Source organism: Eucyclogobius newberryi, unplaced genomic scaffold (assembly GCF_026437365.1).
Source record: "Eucyclogobius newberryi isolate DKJ021-1_F unplaced genomic scaffold, fEucNew1.0.hap1 SCAF_16, whole genome shotgun sequence".
Taxonomy (NCBI): Eukaryota; Metazoa; Chordata; class Actinopteri; order Gobiiformes; family Gobiidae; genus Eucyclogobius; species Eucyclogobius newberryi.
The window spans coordinates 12033337-12055755 of NW_027315790.1; the positions used below are offsets into that span (position 1 = coordinate 12033337).

Sequence of the window (22419 nt, forward strand, 5' to 3'; positions counted from 1 at the left end):
GTTGAGTTCAAGAATCAAAATTGTAATTGCAACGTTTCATCAAGGTGGTATTCAATTATGGGGCACTGGAGTGAAACCAAGACACATTATACTCAAAGAAACAAAATGTTCATGTTATGGTAAACTGATATTTTTATTCAGCTTTGGTTTGTGAATACAATACAGGTGATGTTAAAAATACCATGGTTCAGTTTAGTTAACATTTTGTCTTCATGTCTAAAATATTTTGTCAAAAGAATCTTTGCCCTTCTCCATAAATAAATAACACATTATTAATAAAATGCTATTATTGCTATGTATTATTTCCAAAACACAATACATTTTTCCATTTTAATCTTCAAAGAGATAAATTATATATTACATATAAATAAAAATATTTACTGGTACATAACAATAGGATAAGAAAACCTTTATTCTACAAAAAAACATTAAATAAATATTGTTAAAGTTAAACCTGTCACAAATTCAAGTTGTTCTGTATAAAAAATAGAAGTTTTATAACCAACCTCTACATCTCATTTTGAGGATCATACTACTAAAGATATATATCCAGGTCTTCTCTCTCTTCGTTTGATGTTGACCTGGGTGTCTCTTAGAAACTCGTGCAGTTTACGGAGAATGTTGTGTGCAATCATTTTTCTATGGAAAGTGTCCGGATGTTGCACTTCCTTCAGCAGACTGTCCTCTTGACCTCTGCTCAAGGGATTGATGGCATCAGGTTTTCTCATCTGTAGGGTAGAAATGATTTGTATTAACAGGAGCTTTTGCTCATTAAGGTATTGTTTAGAAAGTTAGAAACCTTCTGTCTCGTTGCACTGATCAATAGGCTGCAAAAATACTTGATATTAGGCAGGACTTCACTGTTTGGGTACTCTCGCTCCACATGTTTAAGAAGAAATTGATAAACAAGCAGACCATGGACCAGCCTCCTCAGGCACCCCTCCTGAAGGACAATTAAAGTCATGCAATAATAAAAGAATTTAAATCTATTGAGTTTTGGAAAGCTTGGCCTACCATGTTTATTGATGTGTTTTGACAGTCCTCTGGAAAAGAGACAATGTTGAAGTTGTCCAAATGTAGATATGCTATTGAGGCCGCAAATTCGTTGTCAAACTAAATGGGGAAAATAAGAGAAAATGAGAAATGGTACAATGACTTACAGTAATTGAAATAACACCAGTGACCTTAAAATCCTCAATTTAATTATGTTAAAGATCATGGTGGAGATGGTGCTAAGCAAAATATTTAGAAAAATACAGAAAATGGGATTTTCATAATTTAAGCTGCATGACATGTAATTCATTTGTCCTTTTCATTCAGTTAAATGTGCTTACCTCTTGTTTGTGTTGGTGAGTAGCATCAAGCAGAGACTTCCACACCGGGCTTTCACTCAGGAGGTCCGTGGTCCCCTCATACCATTCTCCTGAGGGGGCTTCTGTGGGTAAGTCTGTGGGTGCCCCAGCAGCACAGTTCATCATAACCACCATCAGCACAGAGAGCAGAGCAGCATCTGTCAATCAGAGTGTTAGTAATGAATGAAAGAGGAAATGGCCACCCACACAGAGGAGTTACTGACTGATTTCAGGGGCCATATTTTGCAGCAGATCAGACACAAGGTTGTCTCAAGTCCAGGAGGGGCACTGTTCAAGCAGTTTCTTGACTTTTTATACCCTTCACCGGAGGAATTTCCTAATGGCTAATTTACGTCTTCTGATGAGTCATGATTCAGATTTTTGAAGCTCATACAAATAATGGAGCTGCTCTCCACCCACACACAACGATACAATTAGATAAGTCAGCATTTTTATGTAAAATGACACAATCCCTTTTTTTCTGAGAATGAACTTCCATCTTCAGATTAATAATGTAGCAGGAATGTTTATGTGAAATGATCAAATCAGTCAGTAAACACTCCCGTAAAAGACGGTGCCATTCACAAGTTTTGGCAGATAACGTCTGGAAGCACTTTATTCACTTCACTTCGTCCCCACCCCACTGTAGGGCAGGAATGGTAGTTTGAAAAGAAGGCACAGTTCAATTGAAGGACCGGACCTACATTCGCCCTGTGGTTTGTCTTATCACGCTGCCAACCTTACCCCGGGACAGTATACAAACAACTAGTGGTCAAATTTACCCAAAAATGTGGTGGCAGTTATACAAAAGACACTTGAATGACCTGTTTGATCTGTTTGTCGTTGTTGTTGTGTTACTTTTAATGACGGTTGGCAGCCAAATGAATATGCATTTTCCTACTGTAGTTGTAGGTCTTTATAGTATGTGGGTTACGCTATACCGTAAAAAAAGAAGAAAAAAAAACTATTTAAAAAAGGAGAACGAGAGAGAGAGAGCTATCATTGCATGCTACTGTGCTTGGGCTCTAATGAACAGCGACTTTTTCTTTATTTTTTGCGGTGGAGCACATGCTTTGAAGATGTACAAGTACAGAAGACTTACAGCTACAGAAGACGTGCAACTACAGTAGGTGGCAGTAGATGCACCTTTTCAGTTGGCTGCCAAACGCCATTAAAAGTAGCACAACAACGCAGGCATCAATGATTCGAGTGATTTCGATCACTCAGATCAGGAAGGAATCAGAGAAGAATTGGAGAAGGAGAGAGAAAGAAAGCAACTTGTGTGTACCTGTGAGGTTCAATAAAGCTCCTGACCCGTCGCCATGTCTCCTCATTCTCTTCACTCACCTGAACATATCATTGCTGTCCTGACCAGGGACCCTGCAGTGATGGCTAACCAGTATCCAAACATCTAAATTATCACATTATTACAGTCCTCATTACACAGGTTCCTCAGTGAGTTTCAAACTTTTACTACGTCTGATTTCCACTGTATAATGCTGTTATGTTTGTAAGTGCTAAGTATGTTTTAATAGTTCAGTTTTTGGGGCACGCAAATGTCCACGCAAGTTGCAAATTTTGCATGCACTCAATAATTCTATCCCACATAACATACTGTCAACCCACCGGGTCACTGGCTAATGCTGAAACCTCTGCAATCACTTCAACCATGAACTGACAAAAAAACAAACTACACTAACCATTGCTACATACTACACAAACATGGTCTACTCAGCTTTGAAAACTATGGCATATTTACAGAGATGTTGATTAATATGAAAATAAATGAATAAATAAAATATGATTTAAACTGGGGTTTCTAACTAAAGCAAACAGTCAGACACGACTAAACTTTTAATCAGGAGAAAGCAGCTCCTCTTATCAGGACAAGCTCTTTGTTTTCCTCACCTAGGCTCAGACGCATGCGGCAAAGACCAAGCCTCATTTAACTTTACCCACTGATCATCACAAGTGCGAGCCGTCTTAAGTGGGTTTAAGAGTTGGTTTGGCTTTCCAAGGATCCACCTTTTGCTAGCTATTTTAATATTTTTTTAATTAAATTTTTAAGAGAGTTTTTAATTTTTAGGAGAGGCCGTTCTCCCCTGATCACCCCTCTCTGTTGTTGCCTGGTTTTATAGTTATAAATTTGATAATTCCCTTTTCCGACACCCTACAATAAAGGTGCTTTTTTTTAACAGAAAATGCCATCAAAAACAGAAAATGCTATCAAAAATAGCTTTAGCTTGTATTAGATGTAATGATTGATAATGTTGTTACCACAAACAATGTTTGTTTGTTTGATGTCGTTTTGTTGTTGTTTGTTTTTACAAAACTCTATCCTGTAATTACATTACATGGGAAAATGAGGGTCAAATAGTGAGACAACAGGGGATATAAAAAGTCTACACACCTCTGTTGACATTTTGGCCAGGTTTTGTGATGTAAAAATATGAGACTTTTCTTTTTGGCCCAAAAGTTCAACTTTGGTTTCATCACAGTACATGTTCCCACATGCTTTTGGGAGAGCTCAAATGTGTTTTGCTTTGTAAGAAAATGCTTTTGTCTTGCCACCCTACCCCAAAGCCCAGACACATACAGAGACAGCCCAGAGAATACAAACGATTTTAAAGTAGAATGGCAATCATTGGATGCAAGAAGAGAGCAGTGCTGCCTTGTGTTTGTTTGTAAGGCTCTTGTTGGCATTTTGCATGATCAGCTATTCACTGCTTGAGGTTTCAGGACTTTTATGTCTTACAAACCCACTGTGTCAACACAGAGACAGGAAAAAAGGCTTTCAACAACTTTGCTCACTTCCTGTGGAACAAAACATAGAGATTTTAAATGAAATCATTTTATGCATTTTAATGATTTGAAAGCACTGGTCAAGCACTATCCTCAGTGCTCTTGTTTTATATAAATTTATCTCATATTGTATGTATAAATGTGTTTTAATGTATTGGTTAATTGTTATTTGTGTTTTAGTATCCTTGTGTGTGTGTGTGTTTGTGTGTGTGTGTGTGTGTTGTTTATTCTGTGTTGCGTTTTGACAGGGACCCATGAAAAAGAGAACTTTTCTCATTGGGGTTTCCCTCTATAAATAAATACAATTTAATTATCCACATCCCCAGTTATAAGAGGGTGTGCACACTTATGCAATCTCATTATTTTATTTTTTAAATCTTTACAGGGTTATAGATCACATTAAAGATGGAAAAAGTTCTGAAAATATTTGAAATATTTTTTGGTCAACTTTTTACATCTGTTTTACATCTGTTAAAATGCCCAACTTTGTATCTGTCATTTTAGCAGATCTGTGTAGACTTTTTATATGTCAAGATTAGGCCTACTCTTCTGTTTTGAAACTCAAGAGAATTTCCAGACTGTGTCAAAGAGAGAATACGATACTGGATGTGTCAGTTTAGAATTGTTGAAAAATGGGAAGTTGAGTGAGGTTATTTATGCGCCTTCTTAAAACTCACAAATTGTACTTCCTACCTCAATTGACGTTTGTAATTTCTTTGTACAAGGCCCCAAATTTGCCCACTTTGCACCAATAGGCATGAGTCTATAATAATATCACTTTTGGGGAAGGAAGCCGTTTGCAGGGATATTCCCATATGTTAAACAGCTAGAGAGACCCCAAGCAATGAGTGACCCTGTGACAACAACCAACACATAGTTCAACAAGAAGGCGTAGTTTTAAAATTAGGTTATTCATTATTATATAATGTTTTCCTTCTTCTTTAAAAAAAAAAGAAAAACGTATAAAGAACACTTTTAGAGCTTTTCAGATGTTAATTATAATTGTATTTGTAAATATGGAATCCCTCTGATGTGCTCAATGGCATCCCCATCATAACCACATGCAAAGTGACCACATCACATCCTCTTTCCTTTTCGACATATCTTAGAGCCATTTTAAGGGGAAATGTAGATTGAAAGTTTTAAGGGAATTTTGTGATGGAGATGGTAATGACATATAAATTGAGGAATATTTTAATTAGCAATAGTCACTTTCCCATAAGGAGGCATGAGGATTTTTCTTTGCATATTTTAAACGTTTTATCAATTTCTAAATTTCTTCTAAATTCTAAATTTATGCTATAATTTGCCAAACACAGCTCTTCAAGGTTCTCTGGGATGACAACACCTTGTACATTTACTGGTCCATCTGTCCACCTAACCTGGTATATTACAGTCCATAGTTAATGTTGCTCCTTTTAAACTACCAATCTTAAGCATTTTCCATTTGCTATAATCAAACTGTAGTCCAGAATGCTGGGAAAAAATTCTAAAAGAATTAAACAATGAGGTTTAAGGCAACTGAGAACACTTGTCGTCCGCATACATTAAGATTTTGTTTCAAGGTTAATATTGATAAGGCCTTCAATATTCTTATTCAGTCTTACTTTGATAGCCAATATTTCTATTGCAATAATGGTGGAGTCAGTACCTCTTATAGAGGTACTGACTCCACTATATCCACTATATCCATTGTTGATTATTCTACAGTTTGTTTTATTATACAGTATTTTAACTCACATTATCAATCACCAAAATGAAAATAAAAAATGGGAAAAGCTTATCTTATCAAATGCCGTTTCTAGGTCTGCAACAAAAATTAGTACATTTTCATCTGTTGATTATAACTCTCAATTATTTCGCTGCCTGGTATTATTACCAATATTTCTGCCATGTAAGAAGCCTGACTCGTCCTGAGGAATGAGTTCTGACAGAGCCAACTTAAGTCTGAAAGCTAAACATTTAGCCAGTATCTTTGTTTCATTGTGTTATAGGTCTCCTTTTAAAAATATACTAGGTCTTTAAAGTGACCATTAAGAATCTTTTCAATAATAAGAAAATTAGACCTTTCTGAGTATCAGACACAAAAAAATCATATAAATAATAATATAAAAATAGTAAAACTCCATAAACTCCATCTTTGGCATCATGAAAATTCCTTAATGGTTGCCAGATTTTATTTAAAAAACTTGAAAAATGAAGCGTATGTTCCATGTGGATCAGCAAATTCCTGAATCTGTCATTTTAAAATCGGAGATTCCTCCTTTTTCTAAATTTATTTTTTTTCTGCAGTTTATCTTATCTTCAGTCTGTAGAAGAATGCCTCCGCTCGCCCTCCATTCCCAACTCAAAATGTTTGTTTTTGTTTTATGTTTAAAACATAAAGTGTTTTTAACCCACGCACTGTCTTTGAGGGTGGCACAAGGGTTAGAAAGCCACATTCGCAGGTGTATTTTAAACATGTTGTATGTGGCCATTCCCCTGAGAGAAAGTTACCTGTCCAAACACACTTTTCCTCAGTGGCACAAACACATACCCCATAATGACAACGTGCAAATTTATTAAAAATAATAACAAACATATTGTTTGTACAATTTTGAGGCAAATAATTAATTTAATGAAGTTTGGAATAGAGCTGTGACATAACAAAATGTGGGAAAAATGAACCTCTGTGGATACTTTCCGGACTTTCTCTCCTCCCATCGAAGAGTCACTGTCAGAAATTGAGCTTATCTTTGCAGCAAAAATAAGAGAAAATTTGATGGGATGTTTAAGGAAAGTCTAGTTGTAACCAACTCTCTTTTTACACATTGTATTATCAAAGGACGAACTGATTCTGTTTTTTCTCCCCAAATCAACCTTTAGCTTGTTTACTCGATTTTCTCTCAAGGTGAATTAAAATGCCGAAATATCATGGCACATAGAAACATTTTAGGAATCGCAGCATCAGTCTTAGTCTCTAAATGCTAAACTGTGGGAACCAAGTAGGTCGGCTGCTAAACTGCAATTCAACTTACTTTCCACTTGGCGGCAGCAGCGATGCATTACAGCCACAGCTCAGACGTGGAAAAGCTGCTCAACTTATGCCATGTGAAACACATAAGACTTTACTCATAAGAGGACTTTTTGTAGCCTTTGCCTATCGTCTTACTCTCTACATTGGTTTTCTTTTCTGACCTTTACCAAAAAGGCATGCTCATTCTTGAATCTTAGTCTACAGTGTATTTTTTATGTGGAATGGCTGATAATGTGGAAATCCATGTTCTACGTTGCTGTAGTGCTTGCCCCACGCTCCTTGCCTAACCAGCCATAATAATCACTTTCTTCGACTGTATTGATAACCACAAGGAGACCCTACATTTTTATTTTACAGCCCTTTCCTCCATACCTCTACACCTCTACAGAAATGCCTTGTACCTTCCTTGTGTAAATCAGTTTGGTTCATTCACATACAGTGAGCTCAAGTTTGTTTGGTTGTGCTGTGTGCGCAGATGCAGATCCGGGAGTGTTGATCAGGTCTCAGTGTCCCCCTGGGACCAGCAGTGGAGCATATTTCATCACACAGCGGAGAGTAGTGTAAGAAAAACCCAGTCTCCCTCTTTGCTTTTGCTTCTTCAGCAGTCTTCCAGCCCCCACTTTCATTTATTGTGCCACTCAGTGGAAAAGCACAATAGATGCATCCAAAAACATATAAACATGTGTAGACTCCTTTTATTAAAGAAGGCTATGTAGAGATGCCATGTCTACTAAAAAAGATTAGACAACAGGCCTAATTATAGGGCTGCATAATTAATCAAATCCATGTAATAGTGATCTAAATTGTTTGTCTATTCAATTACAAAAATTCTATCAATTAACTACTATTCATAAGAATATTAATTTTGAATATGTGTGCTCGTTCTACACTGCAACACCTGGAGCAAAGACACTCTTCTACAGATAAAGACCAACTGACCCAAAGCAGCCTGCCATATGGCATTTTACTAAACTCAATGTTTGTGTTGCATTATGGATAAAACCCCTCATTAGTTGTAATAGCTGTAAATCAATTACTTTTAAAAATGTGGCTTTCTTTAGTGAGTAAATGTTACAGCATTATTGAAACACACAGTTCATCTGCCACACACTCCTCACAGTGTCACTATTGGTATAATCTGAGTTTCCGAGATAACATCAGGGATTCAGGCTCACTTAACCCTAACCCCATAAATATCAACCAGATCTGAAGCATTTTCACGCCTCATCGAATGTATTTCTTTGGAAAGTAACAGATTTGTAAAGGTCACGATTCCTGTTTTGAAGTAGTCGTGAATCATTGAATGCAAAATACATATTATTTATGAGTACACCTTTATTTTTCAGAAATGTTGTTTTGAGCATTTGTTATACCATCATGTCATTCGCCCTTTGCCACATCTGGATTCTATCTGGCCCCAGGAAAACATGAATTGTCCAGTCCTGCCCTCCACAGATTATGATTAGCAGAGACATGTATGGAAACTGGTGTTGACATCTTCTCACCATTTTTGTAGTAATCTGAGTTTTGATTAGTTGAAAGCTACAGACTCAAATAGTAGAAAATAGTTTCTGCCTTTACACTGAAAATAAGTAGGTCTATCTCTCGGAACCATCCCCCAAACTTCACCATATCCCTTATGCCTAAAAGCATCCCTGTGCTGTCTTCTTATATGGACACATTATATAACTCAGCCATTAACCAGATCCTCAATTTGATAGACACAAAATGACCTTATCACGTGAAAGCCGAGGGCGCAGCGTCCCCCGCCCCCACACACGCGCGTTGTTTACCTATGGAAACGTGAGCCAGGTAAATGCGGTGACGTAACCAGATGGAGAGCCCGAACCTTGTGCTCGCTTTAAGAATGGACTTTACAGCGTAAAGACAAACGTGGAACGTAAACTAAAGCCATGGGCGCGCGGTGGCTGTGACGCAACCACAGCGTCTGCGTAGCGCACCTGTGACCCACGCGCGCGCACACACACACGCGCGCGGCTCACGAGACGCACGAGACGCACGAGAGGCAGGGTGGAGCAGGACGGAGCCGCTGCCGCCGCCGCCGCTGCTGCAGGAGGAGGAGGAGGAACACGTTCACGACTCGGTTGCAGATGCAGGTCGCGGGGGGTAATGGCGACTTGTGAGGAGCGTCGAGCGGTAGTAGTCGAATCAGAAGGAGAAGACAAGGGAGAGGGACAAGTTGAGGACGGGCGGTAGGAGACGCACGCAGGAGGCATGGAGGACTCGGAACCCGCAGAGGACGGTTTGCTCGCGGGTTTACGCTGGAACAGGAGCGCGAGGGACCAGGCGCAACTCAAACATAAAATACGGGATTTGCCGGGGTTACTCAAGCACGGGCTGCACCTGCGGAAAAAGAGCGTGAGTGTGTTTTTTCCTCATTTGCTGTCGTCCTGCCAAAATATTATTAGGTGCCACTCGCAACGGATCATGTATTTTTTATTATTTTTGCCGTGACACATCTCTGCCACGTGGGGTTTTGTCTCATACGCCTGTCACGACCCAGGTGTGTTCATGTTGGCGGCTTTACGCAGCGCACTGTCGCAGTCGTCTCTACGCACCGCGCGTCCTTTTCACTGTATTTTTGGATGTGTTCTTGTGGGACACGTCCACGGTCACAGCGTTTTCCCCTGGCCACCGTCATACCTTCACATTGCCGTCGTCAAGGCAACACGGCCTCCACAACGGGCAAATGTCCACACCTGCATTTTCAGAAGGGGATTATGTTCAATCTACATTATGCAGCTAGTTTTAAGTTTGTAGTTGTGCGTATTTAAAACAGGATTGGTGCCCTATATGACAATTTCCCCAAATCTTTATTTCTCAAACACAAGAAAATGATGTCATCTTCATAATTCTGAATAATGTAGTCTGTAGTCACTTGCATTGGGTTAAAAGTGCTTTTTATGTCATGGTCATTTTTGCACAATTCATATATTTTTTGTCTATTCCAAACGCAATATCACCACGTGGGTTTTGTTTTCATTCTGTGCACCTGGAGCATCTGTCACAAATGTTAACACTTAAATAAAGATAAGGGACCACATAGTGAAATGTTTTGCAATGTGTTGGCAATCATCATATCAACACAGCAATATGGAAGTGTGCAGGTTTGTTTAGCTCTTTATGTCCTTGTTGTACCACAAAAAGACTAGAACTACCCAGGTGAGTGTGTGAGGTGCTTTGTCAGGTTGTCTGTCGCCTCTGTCTTGTCCCTTGTGGAGTTGGCATGACGTGGTGTGCGCTGGTGTGGAAACGGCACACCTGATGGCTGCTCACTGTCATCTCCGCTCATCTTCAACCACGCTGAAAGCTTGTAAAAAAGCAGCCAGACTTGTCTGTGAGTGCGGCTTGGTCCATCGGGACTCAAATGTGCAGCGTCTGTAGTGTCATGTCAGTTTGTACTCCGATTAGCTGCATGTACCTGTTGTGATTGTAATTGACGTTGAAATGAGTCACAGCAGCTGCAACAATGTGTTTGGAAACATTCAAATCAGTCGAAAAACACATGCACGTTGGAAACACGGCTATTCCACTGTGGAAATGGTACTGCTTGTTGTTTTTTTACATTTGATGCTCTACTTGAATCAGCACTTTTCATGCATCCAGGACGTCACTGAACTGATTAAGTACGGAATTAATTTTGATCCAAGACAATATTAAGTAGTTACGCGCTTAACAAACATTTTCGGTTGAGTCCAGGTAAAACTGTAAAATGCGGTAGCTTGTCTGTTTACAGGAACATTACTCCATCAATGCATCTCTGGGTCTTCTGGCATCTCTGACTTCCAGTTTATTACAAGATCCAATATCAATTAAACTGCTGCTGCTGAAGTCCTTCACCCGGCTGCTCTTTGACATTCCCAGGGCTAAAGTAGCAGAGTGTAATACAGATTGTAAGAGAAAATATAAATGAGGAGCACTGCGTGGGTACTGAAAGTCCAGAAAAAGGTCAAATTAAAACAGGTGCTCAATTGGAGAGGGGTGATTTGTTGCAAAAAGAGAATGTTGTCTATGTGGGTATTAATTGTGGCAAAACAATTAGAGTAGAAAATTCCCACAGACAAAAGATCCAAGGCACCCTCTTTAGAGAAAATAATTAAAAAGCCTTTATTAGAACATGGCTTTTTTGGTTAAAATTCGCACCAACGCGTTTCAGCCTTAACGTGGCCTTCCTCAGGGTGCAATGTAATACAGATTGTATTGGGCCTACTCTGTGGCAGGGCCCCATCTACTGAACACTTGGTTTAAAGGGGACATGTTATGCAAAATACACTCTGATGAGCTTTTAACCAGATTACAACAGTGTTTTGCTGTAATTACTCAAAGTTGTATTTTGAATGAGTCATGCATGTTTGAATTATCCTGTATTGCCCTGCAACTGAGGCTCGAGTGCTCAGAATATTCCTGTTTTCACCTACCCCCTACTCTACCTAGGGTTTTATTTGGCGTTTGTTTTGCATGTATACAGCATATGAGCAGCATAAAGTGTAGATATATCTAAATATGACATTGAGCTTGAACTTGCCGATTGTTCCTCGTTCGATCCCCTCATGAACATATCCATTGCATTTCTGCTTCAAAGTGATTTTCGAGAGTGGGTGAGTGCGACACAGTGTGGGCAAGTTGTGAGAAAGTGCCAAGTTCTGCGCAGACAAGCTTTTTCTTGCTACTTTTGAAACATTGGCGTTGCTCCACCTGGCACACAAGACCGGTTATGAATTGCCATGTGTTAAAGCACAACACATACGTCCAAAGTCTCCCTGGTATGTTAAATATTAGCATATTATGGAGGTTTTCCCATGACATTGTCATCTTGGCCCTGTTTGATGTTTGCTAACAGGTTTGGAGCAGCTGTACAAAGCTGTTGTAGTGAGGCATCTGCTGTCTTTGGTTCCTGCCTGGAGCGGCCTCACCTTAAAGATCATGTTATTGTCTGTTACGACTTGCTTTGGTATTTAATTAATTGTCCAATTTGAACTTTTGCTTGCTGAAGTGCTGTCAATCCTTCGTGGTAAGCAAACTACCCCTTTTGTTCTCTAGTGATTCTTTTTGGTGTGAGCCTCCCTGTGATGCTATTATTAATTACTAGTACTACAGAATAGCATGCTAATTTAACCCACTGCTACTGTACAAGAATGTGTCATGTCCTTCTGAAAACATTATTCATTCCAAATGTGATTACAAAGTTTCCCAGCTAATATCTTGGAGCAAAGCTGGCAATATTCCCCTGGAGATTATCTAATTTCTGCATCCTAAGTGCAACATAATGGGCAGCTAGCAATGTGTTTTGTGTGTGCCAGCAACATTTCGCCTCCATAACGGCATTATATATTGAAAGAAGTGGGATGGAAGCAAAGGGCTGAGAGACTGATGCGTTTTAGGCTGCGCCTGCCATGCATGCTAACGAGGAGTCAACACTTCAAGATCAGGAGCAACATTTTGGTTTGCTTAAAGTATTACTACTACTGCTATCACACATAAACATAAAATGGTTGGTTTTGCCCCATGGGATAACAAGTTATGAGCCTACTTGCTTTGAGTTGCCAAATAAATGGAATGAAATGGAACAAGTTGGTGTTATTTTCCACTGCATAATAATTTTTTTTTTTTAATGGTCTTGATCTTTATCAGGATGACTACCGCTATAAGAGCTCATGGTAATATTTAAACTATTACACACTAAAATAATGTAACGTAGTGTTTTTGTAATAACTGTGGCAAACCTCATTTATCCAGGCTTGGAACAAACAATATAGATTATGGCCCATTTTATATTTGCGGAAGAAACTCTTTCAATTCTGTTATGATGAGAAATGGCTTTCCCATATATTTTCTTTCACAGTTGAAACTGGCACAAAGGTTCATTCTTGTTGCAGTGATTGGGAAATACCCTCAATGAATCTGACATTTCCCTGTAGTTACTTAGTAATAAGGAAAAGCTATCTATTGAATATAATGTTACTCCAAGAAGAGGTGTCCTGGTGTGTACAAAGATGGTACAAGGATGATCGGGTCGTCTTATGTCAGCTGATACGGTCCCAGCCCAGTTCAGTAAAGGAGTTGCAATGCAATGATTACAGTCAGACTGGACAAAGTGTAGCCCATGGGTCAAATCTCATCCTGCACCATTTTGTCCTAAATCTCCAACCAAAAGATGATTCACTACATTAGCATTTTAGATGGTGTAAAGTCTAATACCGGTATGTTTCTGTTTTGTATTAAAGCTTACACATGTTTTCGTGTTTTGAAATGCTTTTTTATCATAGTAAGTCCTCGTATTATGAAGTTAATACACAAGTGTAATGACTGAAATGACAGTTGGGAAAATGTCATAATCCAGTTTTCTTATCACAATTTTAGTCACAATCCTTACTTGGTTTGTCTGAGGTCAAAACGGAGCTGTGAATTCAGGTTAATCACTTTTCAATGACCCGTGGCAAACTGAGGAGCTCAACGTACATCTATCATTTAGAACAAAAATCAACAAAACACGTATTTTTCCTTTATTTTTTCCTTTCTTTTCCCTTATGAACCATGCTTCCCAGATAGCCTAATCCACCTGTCAATCATGCCCATCTGACCATGGAGAGATAAACCCATAGCTCAGACTGCAAGTTTTGGAGAGTGAACAAATTTGGTCCGTCTGAGAGTTCCGACTTCACTGCAGTTGGTTAAATCTGTGCTTAACCATAGAAATAAATTAAATTAAAAGTATACACTATATCTCCTCAAATAGTCGCGTTACAGGATGTATGTTTTATTTTGTAATGCTCCCTGCTCCACAAAAATAAAATGACGATATGATGATAAGGTAAGGGAACGTTTTTAATTTGTCCCACAATTTGGGATTTTCAGTGTTGCACCACAAAAGTAAAAACGACAGAAGAATAAACATATGCCATCAAAATTCTAAATCAATATTTATAAACAGACTTAGCGCTTGATTCAAACTGTGAAACGACAAACTAGTTGTAAATCTGTCTAATGTCAGTATTCACATGCATGATTTTGTGGCCACTTGCACAGATATATAACAACTTTTTGCTTCAGAATCAGAAAAGGGTTTATTGCCATTTGTCGAAACAAAAATTCAGAAACATAGGAACTTGTCCTGGTGGTTCGGTGCAACACAAACAACAAACATTGAACACTTTCGTACAAGTTTGCAATATATAATTTTTTTATAATTACAATACTGTCTTTACAGTAAGCCAAGGCAAGTTTATTTGTAGAGCACAATTTGTACACAAGGCAATTCAAAGTGCTTCACACAACAGGAAAACCGCATTAACATGACAAAGACATGACAGAAATCACAAAATCCTTTTATTCATCCAATTTAAGAATTTTGCTGACACAAATCATACATTTTGTCCGTGCTTAGTGATTCGCCAGATGGAAAGCTCCATCTCCAGGAGATGTCTCCAGGATGGGCACATTAGATTAGCTTTTAGATTGATTCTTTCCCATGTTTGACCGTCCCAAGACGTCAGCGCGCTATCTGCCTCTAAACACGTCAGTGCTGAGCGTGTGCATCTTTTACAACCACTCTCTTGTTGACGTATATTGAAAATATACTTTGAATATAATTACTATACAGAATGGAGTCAAAATATCAACATAAATTGCAACACTGCATTCAAGTAGAGTAAAAATATGGTTATGTGAACAGCCCATGGACAACAAAATGCTTCAGCCTAAATCTGCAGCAGCAATAATGGCCGATGGAACAACCCTAAAACAATCCGTGACATTTGTCTCTTATCTTTGGTCCCTAATTCACTAAACACAGAAGTGTGGCAGGGCCAGTTGTTCATTTTAATGAAAACGAGATGAGTTTCACTTCTCCATGACTCACTATTATGGGCCCATAGCTGGTTTTTCATGTTTTGACTTCCTTGTATTTGACACAGAAGCCAAAAGGAGCTTAGTGTGATTTTGTGAGTGTTATGTGGGGCTTGCCAAGAGTGTGTCGTGCTATTGCTCTTGACTGTTCTCAGCAATCTAATCTTGAGTGTAATCCATTTCTTGTAGATAATGACCTCCTCTCCGTCTTTCTTTCTCTCCCTTTGCACTTTGAAGTCCTCACATAGATAAGCGTGTCAGCATGCAGGCCTTTTCTATGGCACCTATACATCTCCCTCTCTCTCTTTTGTCAATCGTATTTAGCCTTTGGTGCAACAGCCGCTCTGCTCCAAACTGAGCAAGACGACAGATTTGTGATTCAGTACAATGCAACACCTGTAGCACCGGCTTTAGGCAGAGGAGAAACAAAGGCCCTTTCAAAAGATCTGTACTCGCCAGACACAACCAGAGATGCACAGATAAGATACTTGTAAGAATCAGAAAAGGTGACTATTTTTCCCTTTGTTTCTTTTTTTTCGGAAGCTATGGCTAGGATTTGTCCTTTCAGGGCTGCTTTAGGAGCTTCCCAAAGGATAAATTTCACCAGCATTTTCCTCCAGATATAAAGTCTCAATGTTGGACATTTTTTTCCTTAAGCAAAGGGTCATTAAGCAGGCTGGCATTGAACCACCACAGTGTGTCTTTTGTCTTTCCTCCAAATGTAGTTTGGAGCATGATTACTTGTTTATTGTACCTGTATCTGCTTCAGTGATTTTATATCTGTCTTTATTGAGAACAAAAAAGAACTCTATTCTGGAATAGAGTGTATCCCTCCCTCCATATGTTAATCAATCCTATATTCTTCAATAAAATATAAACTTCTTATTTATCGTTCCTCCAGTGCCTCCTGGACTTGGTTCCCTCAGAGTGGTTCACAATCAGGTTCATGATATCAGCACAGAAAGTGATATCACTCCCTGTGGAGCAAACACATTCAAAAGAGGGAAAACCTTTCCATTAATATTCCCTTTTAACCAGTACATATCTGCCTTCTTTATCCTTGCATTCAAAAGTCTGTGTTATTTTACAAACATTAGATCACCATTTGTCTCAAGTTTTAAATAGTTTGTTCCATATGTTGTTACAATGTCTCCACAGCTTTTGACCCGTGGGGAATTGGGATCAGTTATATTTCAGGTACTGTGCAGTAGTCATATAACATTTAGCCAAATCACATTACAATATATTATAACAATATGCATCTTACAGTATGATATTCATGGTGATGTGTGAAGAGGCTAAACATAATTGACGAAATGCAAATTAAAAAACCTTTAATAATGTCATGGTGCGAATAATTACGGTCATATTTATATAGACAATGTTGCAACACATTGTGATTGTCAACAATATCACGATATTTCAGTTATTGTTACATTCCTATTGTGCAGTCTAAAAACGCAAGAAATATTGATATCTGATTGAGTGTGTAATTGTCCATGGTTGTTTTGATTTAGGATCAATCAGAATAATCTCGACGAGTTGACTATTAAAATACTCATAACTGTATTTTTAAAATCTTAATTGTTAACTGGAGTGTAAAGACTCTAAAACACAAAAATGTCAACTATACACTTTATAGTAAATATTCTCCGTCAACCTTTTTATTTTTCCTGTATTATGAAAAATTAGCACCACAGTGATGACATTGTACATCATTTAAATTTGAGAAAGTAATTTAAATATTGCATATACAGTAACAGGAAGCTGTAATTAATCTAGAATAGTTGTCGAGTAATAAATAGAACAATCGCTGACTAGTCGATTACTCAAGTAATTGTTACTGTCCTTACTTGATTCCAGCTTTGGCTTTGTCTCTTCTCGTCTGAAAATCACTGTAGCTCGTAATGATGATTAAAAGTACATGACTCTGGAGTATCCGGGGTGTATCTATATCGTCTTAATCATGAGCTCGCCGTCTCCTCGGACTGATCCTAGACAGTATCATGGCTTTAATGAGGATCCCACACGTTTCCCTCCTATGATTATTTCTCTTATTCCATTTTCATCTCTCCGTGCTCCATTTTATCATTCCTCGTCACAATTAAACTAATCTTTCTCCGTCTCACGCCTCATCTCGCCCCTTCTCCATCTGTCAGCCGGAGATCCTGCTGCGCTACATTCAAACACTTTATTACACTCCTTTCAAGAATTGTGGGTCTAATTTGATTTCTTCCCTTTCACTATCGGCCGCTGTCTAGTTATGAAGTTTCCATTGTGAACAAAACCTTTCATTCAGGGAGCCGGCTCCTATCACAATAGAAGTGGATGCAGCACTGGTCTGGTGTAGTTTTATTGACTTTGTTTCCGTGCTAACCAAGCACTGTTGTAGCACAATCTGAACGCTACTGATGTTAAAACTTTGAAAACATGAATTGGGCAGATGTCTGTTCAATGCCAAAAGCTTATGTAATATGCGATGTGACTGAGACTGGTTTAGCTTCTAGTTGTGAATTATCTTAGGTTTTCCCATCGCTACATCAAAGCCTTCTCACTCTGTGGATTTGTGGGACTGGAGCTGTGATTCAGGGGTTTCAAACAATAAAATAACGTGGCGTGTTGTAGCAATGAGATAAAACATGTTTCAGATAAGATTATTAAACTGTATTAATGCCATATATGGTATAGTCTTATATAGTGTGGCTTTAGCATTTTGTGACTTTCCTCCTTCACTCGGTCAAGCTCCTTACTTTCATTTTTAATCTCTTTTATGACCAGTGTGTCACCGGTGTCAACGCTTAGTCATCCAGCTCTTCTGGTACCTATTTGCTAATCCATAAAGATTAAGAATATTCTTTTTTGTGTGAGGTGGAGCAAACCCGCTCTGAGCAAGAGCTGTTAACTAGCACAGTGAGTGTAAACCAAAAGAAATCAGTGCTTTGTATTGTTTATTTTTACAATACAAAGTACAGGTACAGTTTTATTACTTTATGGTTTTGGCTGCTGCTTTTGAAAATGTACTATTGTTCTCATATCTCCAGAAATCAGAGTTCGAGATAAGTAAAATTATTGAGAAATTAATGAAACTGATCTTTGTCACTCCAAGTCCAGTATTGTTTGCTCTTCAAATTTGTGACATAATGTTTTTTGTTTTAACAGCAATCACCTGACACCATCCCGGGGCCAAGCAGTGGACCAACTGTACACAAGGTGAGCATACAGATGATGTCATGCTGTTTGTTTAGCCAACACATATGAATGACATCATTAAGAATATACAATTGTAGGGACCCTAATGCCCCTTAAACTTAACAGCATAAAAATTTAGATTATGAGCAGCCACAGATTTAATACCATCAAGAAAATATAAACTGCATTATCCGTGCAATAGTCACTTTTTCTTTTCCATGTTATATTACCATGTTGAGTATTAGCATGTTGAGTATTTCCATGTTGAGTATTAGCATGTTGAGTATTAGCATGTTGAGTATTTCCATGTTGAGTATTACCATGTTGAGTATTACCATGTTGAGTATTTCCATGTTGAGTATTACCATGTTGAGTATTTCCATGTTGAGTATTACCATGTTGAGTATTACCATGTTGAGTATTACCATGTTGAGTATTACCATGTTGAGTATTACCATGTTGAGTATTACCATGTTGAGTATTACCATGTTGAGTATTTCCATGTTGATTATTAGCATGTTGAGTATTTCCATGTTGAGTATTTCCATGTTGAGTATTTCCATGTTGAGTATTAGCATGTTGAGTATTTCCATGTTGAGTATTTCCATGTTGAGTATTTCCATGTTGAGTATTAGCATGTTGAGTATTTCCATGTTGACTATTAGCATGTTGAGTATTAGCATGTTGAGTATTAGCATGTTGAGTATTAGCATGTTGAGTATTAGCATGTTGAGTATTACCATGTTGAGTATTTCCATGTTGAGTATTTCCATGTTGAGTATTTCCATGTTGAGTATTATCATGTTGAGTATTAGCATGTTGAGTATTTCCATGTTGAGTATTACCATGTTGAGTATTAGCATGTTGAGTATTAGCATGTTGAGTATTTCCATGTTGAGTATTAGCATGTTGAGTATTAGCATGTTGAGTATTTCCATGTTGAGTATTTCCATGTTGAGTATTACCATGTTGAGTATTAGCATGTTGAGTATTTCCATGTTGAGTATTTCCATGTTGAGTATTAGCATGTTGAGTATTAGCATGTTGAGTATTACCATGTTGAGTATTTCCATGTTGAGTATTAGCATGTTGAGTATTAGCATGTTGAGTATTACCATGTTGAGTATTTCCATGTTGAGTATTTCCATGTTGAGTATTAGCATGTTGAGTATTAGCATGTTGAGTATTAGCATGTTGAGTATTAGCATGTTGAGTATTTCCATGTTGAGTATTAGCATGTTGAGTATTAGCATGTTGAGTATTAGCATGTTGAGTATTACCATGTTGAGTATTAGCATGTTGAGTATTAGCATGTTGAGTATTACCATGTTGAGTATTACCATGTTGAGTATTAGCATGTTGAGTATTAGCATGTTGAGTATTAGCATGTTGAGTATTAGCATGTGGTCTTAAAGCTGGAGTGCTTGATTTTCAAACTGTGTAAGGAGGAAATAATTAAGTCTGTTTATTAGATCATGGCTTTCATAAACCCTTAGGCACATCTTTATATCCACATGTATTAATTTTAAGAGCTTTTTTCAGTGAAACTGCATGAGGTGGACTGCCCAAGCTCAGCCAATCAGAGTGCTGCATTCGGCGCTTACTGCAGACAGCGTTCTTCAGCCTTTTTGTTACAAAGTCCTGATTTTACAATATACTCTCGGGAGAAAACACAGCATTTACTAATTTACAAAAAAGTTGAGTAACCCAGCTTTAATACTAGTTTCGTTATTCTCAACTCAACTTTATTTATACAGAGCACTTAAACAAAAAGTGCCGCTCACATGTTATTGATCCAGACCTTCTTTAAAGTCCAAATTTGTCCTAGGTCATTTTTGATACCTGCTTAAATGAGTTTCAATGCTAGTTTTAGTATTGAGTATTGATGATACATTTTTCTGACAACCCTGGCATGTAATTGGATGTTTGAATATTAATGATATGCTCTGTCTGTGTGTCAGTCTTGCTCCCAAAGTTTCCCCTGCGCTGGACGCGCAGTAAGGAACGCCTTCCTCTCTCACGGACCGTACCCGGCCAAAGACAAGATCCACCTGGCCAGAATCATACGGTAAACTCGTGTTTGTGTTTTCAAAGCGCAAGGTTGAATTCATGTGTCTGCTGAAGTGTGTGCTGCTGTGATTAATCTACCTTAAATAAATATGAGATTTTAAGGCTACATGAAAGGAGGGCAGAAAATGTCATGTTCTTTTGAGGGACATGTTCAAAATACAGAGTTCTGCAAAAAACCTTTAAAATCTATCCATAAGTATGAATCTAAATCATCTTTGCCTTTATCAAAGGTGCAAGATTAAAGCAACTGACAGAAAATATGTTGAAAGAAAGTCACCTAAGATTTTTTGTGCTATTGAATGTTGTTTTGAAGATCCAATAAATCATTTTTGCTAAAACATGCTGCAAAAAGAGCTGATTAAGAATATAAATGTTAAAAGTTATTTTGTAAACAGGGCATAAAGTTAAATTTCTGCTTCATTTTACAAACATTTCACATTAGTCTAATAATTAAACCTCAACTAATACGTTTAAAGACATATTGGATTGACATACTATTGTTTGACTATTGTTATCGGGATGCTCCTATTTATTGAATCAATATCACGCACCTCTAACACTAAAGAAGCACCAGAAAAAAGCTTGTTCAACAAATGGATCATGGGGTTCGTAAGCAAGGCTGCAGTGGATCTTTGTTGTAATTACATTAAGTCCTGACAAAATGTATTAAGTGATTCCAAAGAAAAGGCTTGCGAAGCTCAATCGATACAATTGAATAAAGAAGTCAAGCTTGGTGCCAAAGGGAGAGAGCGTGTGTATCCTGGCATCCGTGTGTCCAATCATAATATTGAAGGAGACGGTGTATCCTGACTCTGTGTGTTTTTGTGAGCAGGCGCAGTTATGTGGGCGTGGAGCTGGTGCAGTGGCTGTGTGAGCAGTGTGTGTATGTGCGCTGCCGGACCACCGCGGCGCGCGTCTGGCAGGTGCTGCTGGAGCTGGGAGTCCTGCTGTCTGGTAAAAAACACACACACTCGCTCTCTACATTTCACTCACTAAATTGCAAGCTTCCAACCATTTTATACGGTCTAGAAAAAGTAAGCACCTGGTGGAGTGCTTTAAAAAGATGGATTTTAGTGTTCAGCACGATACAATCAATTCTGTCTGGATGATAATATAAAGTGTCCAACAGACGAGATTTATGCCATCATCACTGGTTATGTTTGCGTGCACACCAGAAATCAGATCGTTATTTGATTTCTGGACTTATAAGATGATTGAAATAATTAAACGGTTACATCTGACCTGAGTAATCTGATTTCTTTCTGATTGTTCACACGGGCGCAAGTTTTTGACAATGAAAACGATGCGGATAAAACCCAATCTGATTTTATTTGTCGGTTTTACCAATACACCAGTTACTCCAAAAATCGTGTTTGAGTTCTCACACACACACACACACACACACACACACACACACACACACACACACACACACTGCATTTTCATTTCTGAATTTTCCTGTTTGAATGAATATTATCAGTTCCATTTCCTCTTTTGTGTGTCTCCACAGTGGACCAGCGCGTGGTGTTTTCCGACTCAAATACATACTACCAGTTCAGTTTTGAGGAGTGCGACTCTGCATCCTGTGAGTTTCGCTCCAATGAGGCGGAGTGGCCAGAGGCGGTTCGACTGCTCCTACAACTCGCCCCGTATGTCCAGTTCCGATCCGGGGGCGGGACAAACAGCCCGTAAGTGCTCACTTTATCCAATCGAAGAAAATACTGAAGACCTCAGAGAACATTCAAATATGTGATTGTTGCTTTTGGTGATAGAGGAATGAAGACAAAGGAGGCTGATGTCATGGTGCTGCTGCTGTGGCCGAGAGAATATCACAGTATCTCGGCCACAGCAGGAAAAAAATATCAAAATAAAAACTGTTAAGAATCTAAAAATGTTAGTAGTAGTAAAAAGTTTAAGTATATGTTTAAAAATGCCTGGACAAAATATTGATCATGAATAGTGCTTGTTTTTGGTCAACAGAAGTCATTTTTATCCATACATTTTTATTTGTTCAAAAGGTTCAAAAGGACGACCTTAAAACCTTAAGGCCAGATGAACATACTAAAAACCATAAGACAAACATATTTTAACTTTTCAGTTCAGTATAAAAAAATTGTTGAGTAG

The 22419-nt window shown here is 38.3% G+C and overlaps 2 protein-coding genes across 3 annotated transcripts in view; one reads left to right on the forward strand and one right to left on the reverse strand.

Annotated features, from left to right (window-relative positions):
* Positions 1-459: 459 nt before the first annotated feature.
* LOC140361404 (interleukin-6-like) lies at positions 460-1505 on the reverse strand. Its single transcript, XM_072447115.1, has 4 exons — positions 1335-1505; positions 1015-1113; positions 800-943; positions 460-728 (listed from the first exon to the last, which is right to left on the reverse strand). Exons 1-4 carry the CDS (start codon positions 1485-1487, stop codon positions 528-530), a joined length of 597 nt encoding a protein of 198 aa, XP_072303216.1. The 5' UTR covers positions 1488-1505; the 3' UTR covers positions 460-527.
* A 7785-nt stretch (positions 1506-9290) lies between these two features.
* rapgef5a (Rap guanine nucleotide exchange factor (GEF) 5a) overlaps positions 9291-22419 on the forward strand; it is a 68232-nt gene continuing 55103 nt past the window's right edge. For both annotated transcript variants that reach the window (XR_011927033.1, XM_072447608.1), the window contains exons 1-5: positions 9291-9549; positions 18196-18246; positions 20187-20293; positions 21128-21249; positions 21806-21983. Coding sequence is in view for 1 of the 2 variants with exons in the window: in XM_072447608.1 (XP_072303709.1) it covers positions 9406-9549; positions 18196-18246; positions 20187-20293; positions 21128-21249; positions 21806-21983 (602 nt within the window). In the remaining variant the exon portion in view is untranslated. The remainder of the gene's footprint in view (positions 9550-18195; positions 18247-20186; positions 20294-21127; positions 21250-21805; positions 21984-22419) is intronic.

Excerpts from the sequence above, each read along its gene's own strand:
- LOC140361404 (XM_072447115.1), bottom strand. The coding sequence starts at position 1,487 with ATGGTGGTTATGATGAACTGTGCTGCTGGGGCACCCACAGACTTACCC. Across the intron at positions 944-1,014 it reads AAAACACATCAATAAACATG|GAGGGGTGCCTGAGGAGGCT; the intron begins GTAGGCCAAGCT and ends ATTGTCCTTCAG. Across the intron at positions 729-799 it reads TCAGTGCAACGAGACAGAAG|ATGAGAAAACCTGATGCCAT; the intron begins GTTTCTAACTTT and ends TCTACCCTACAG.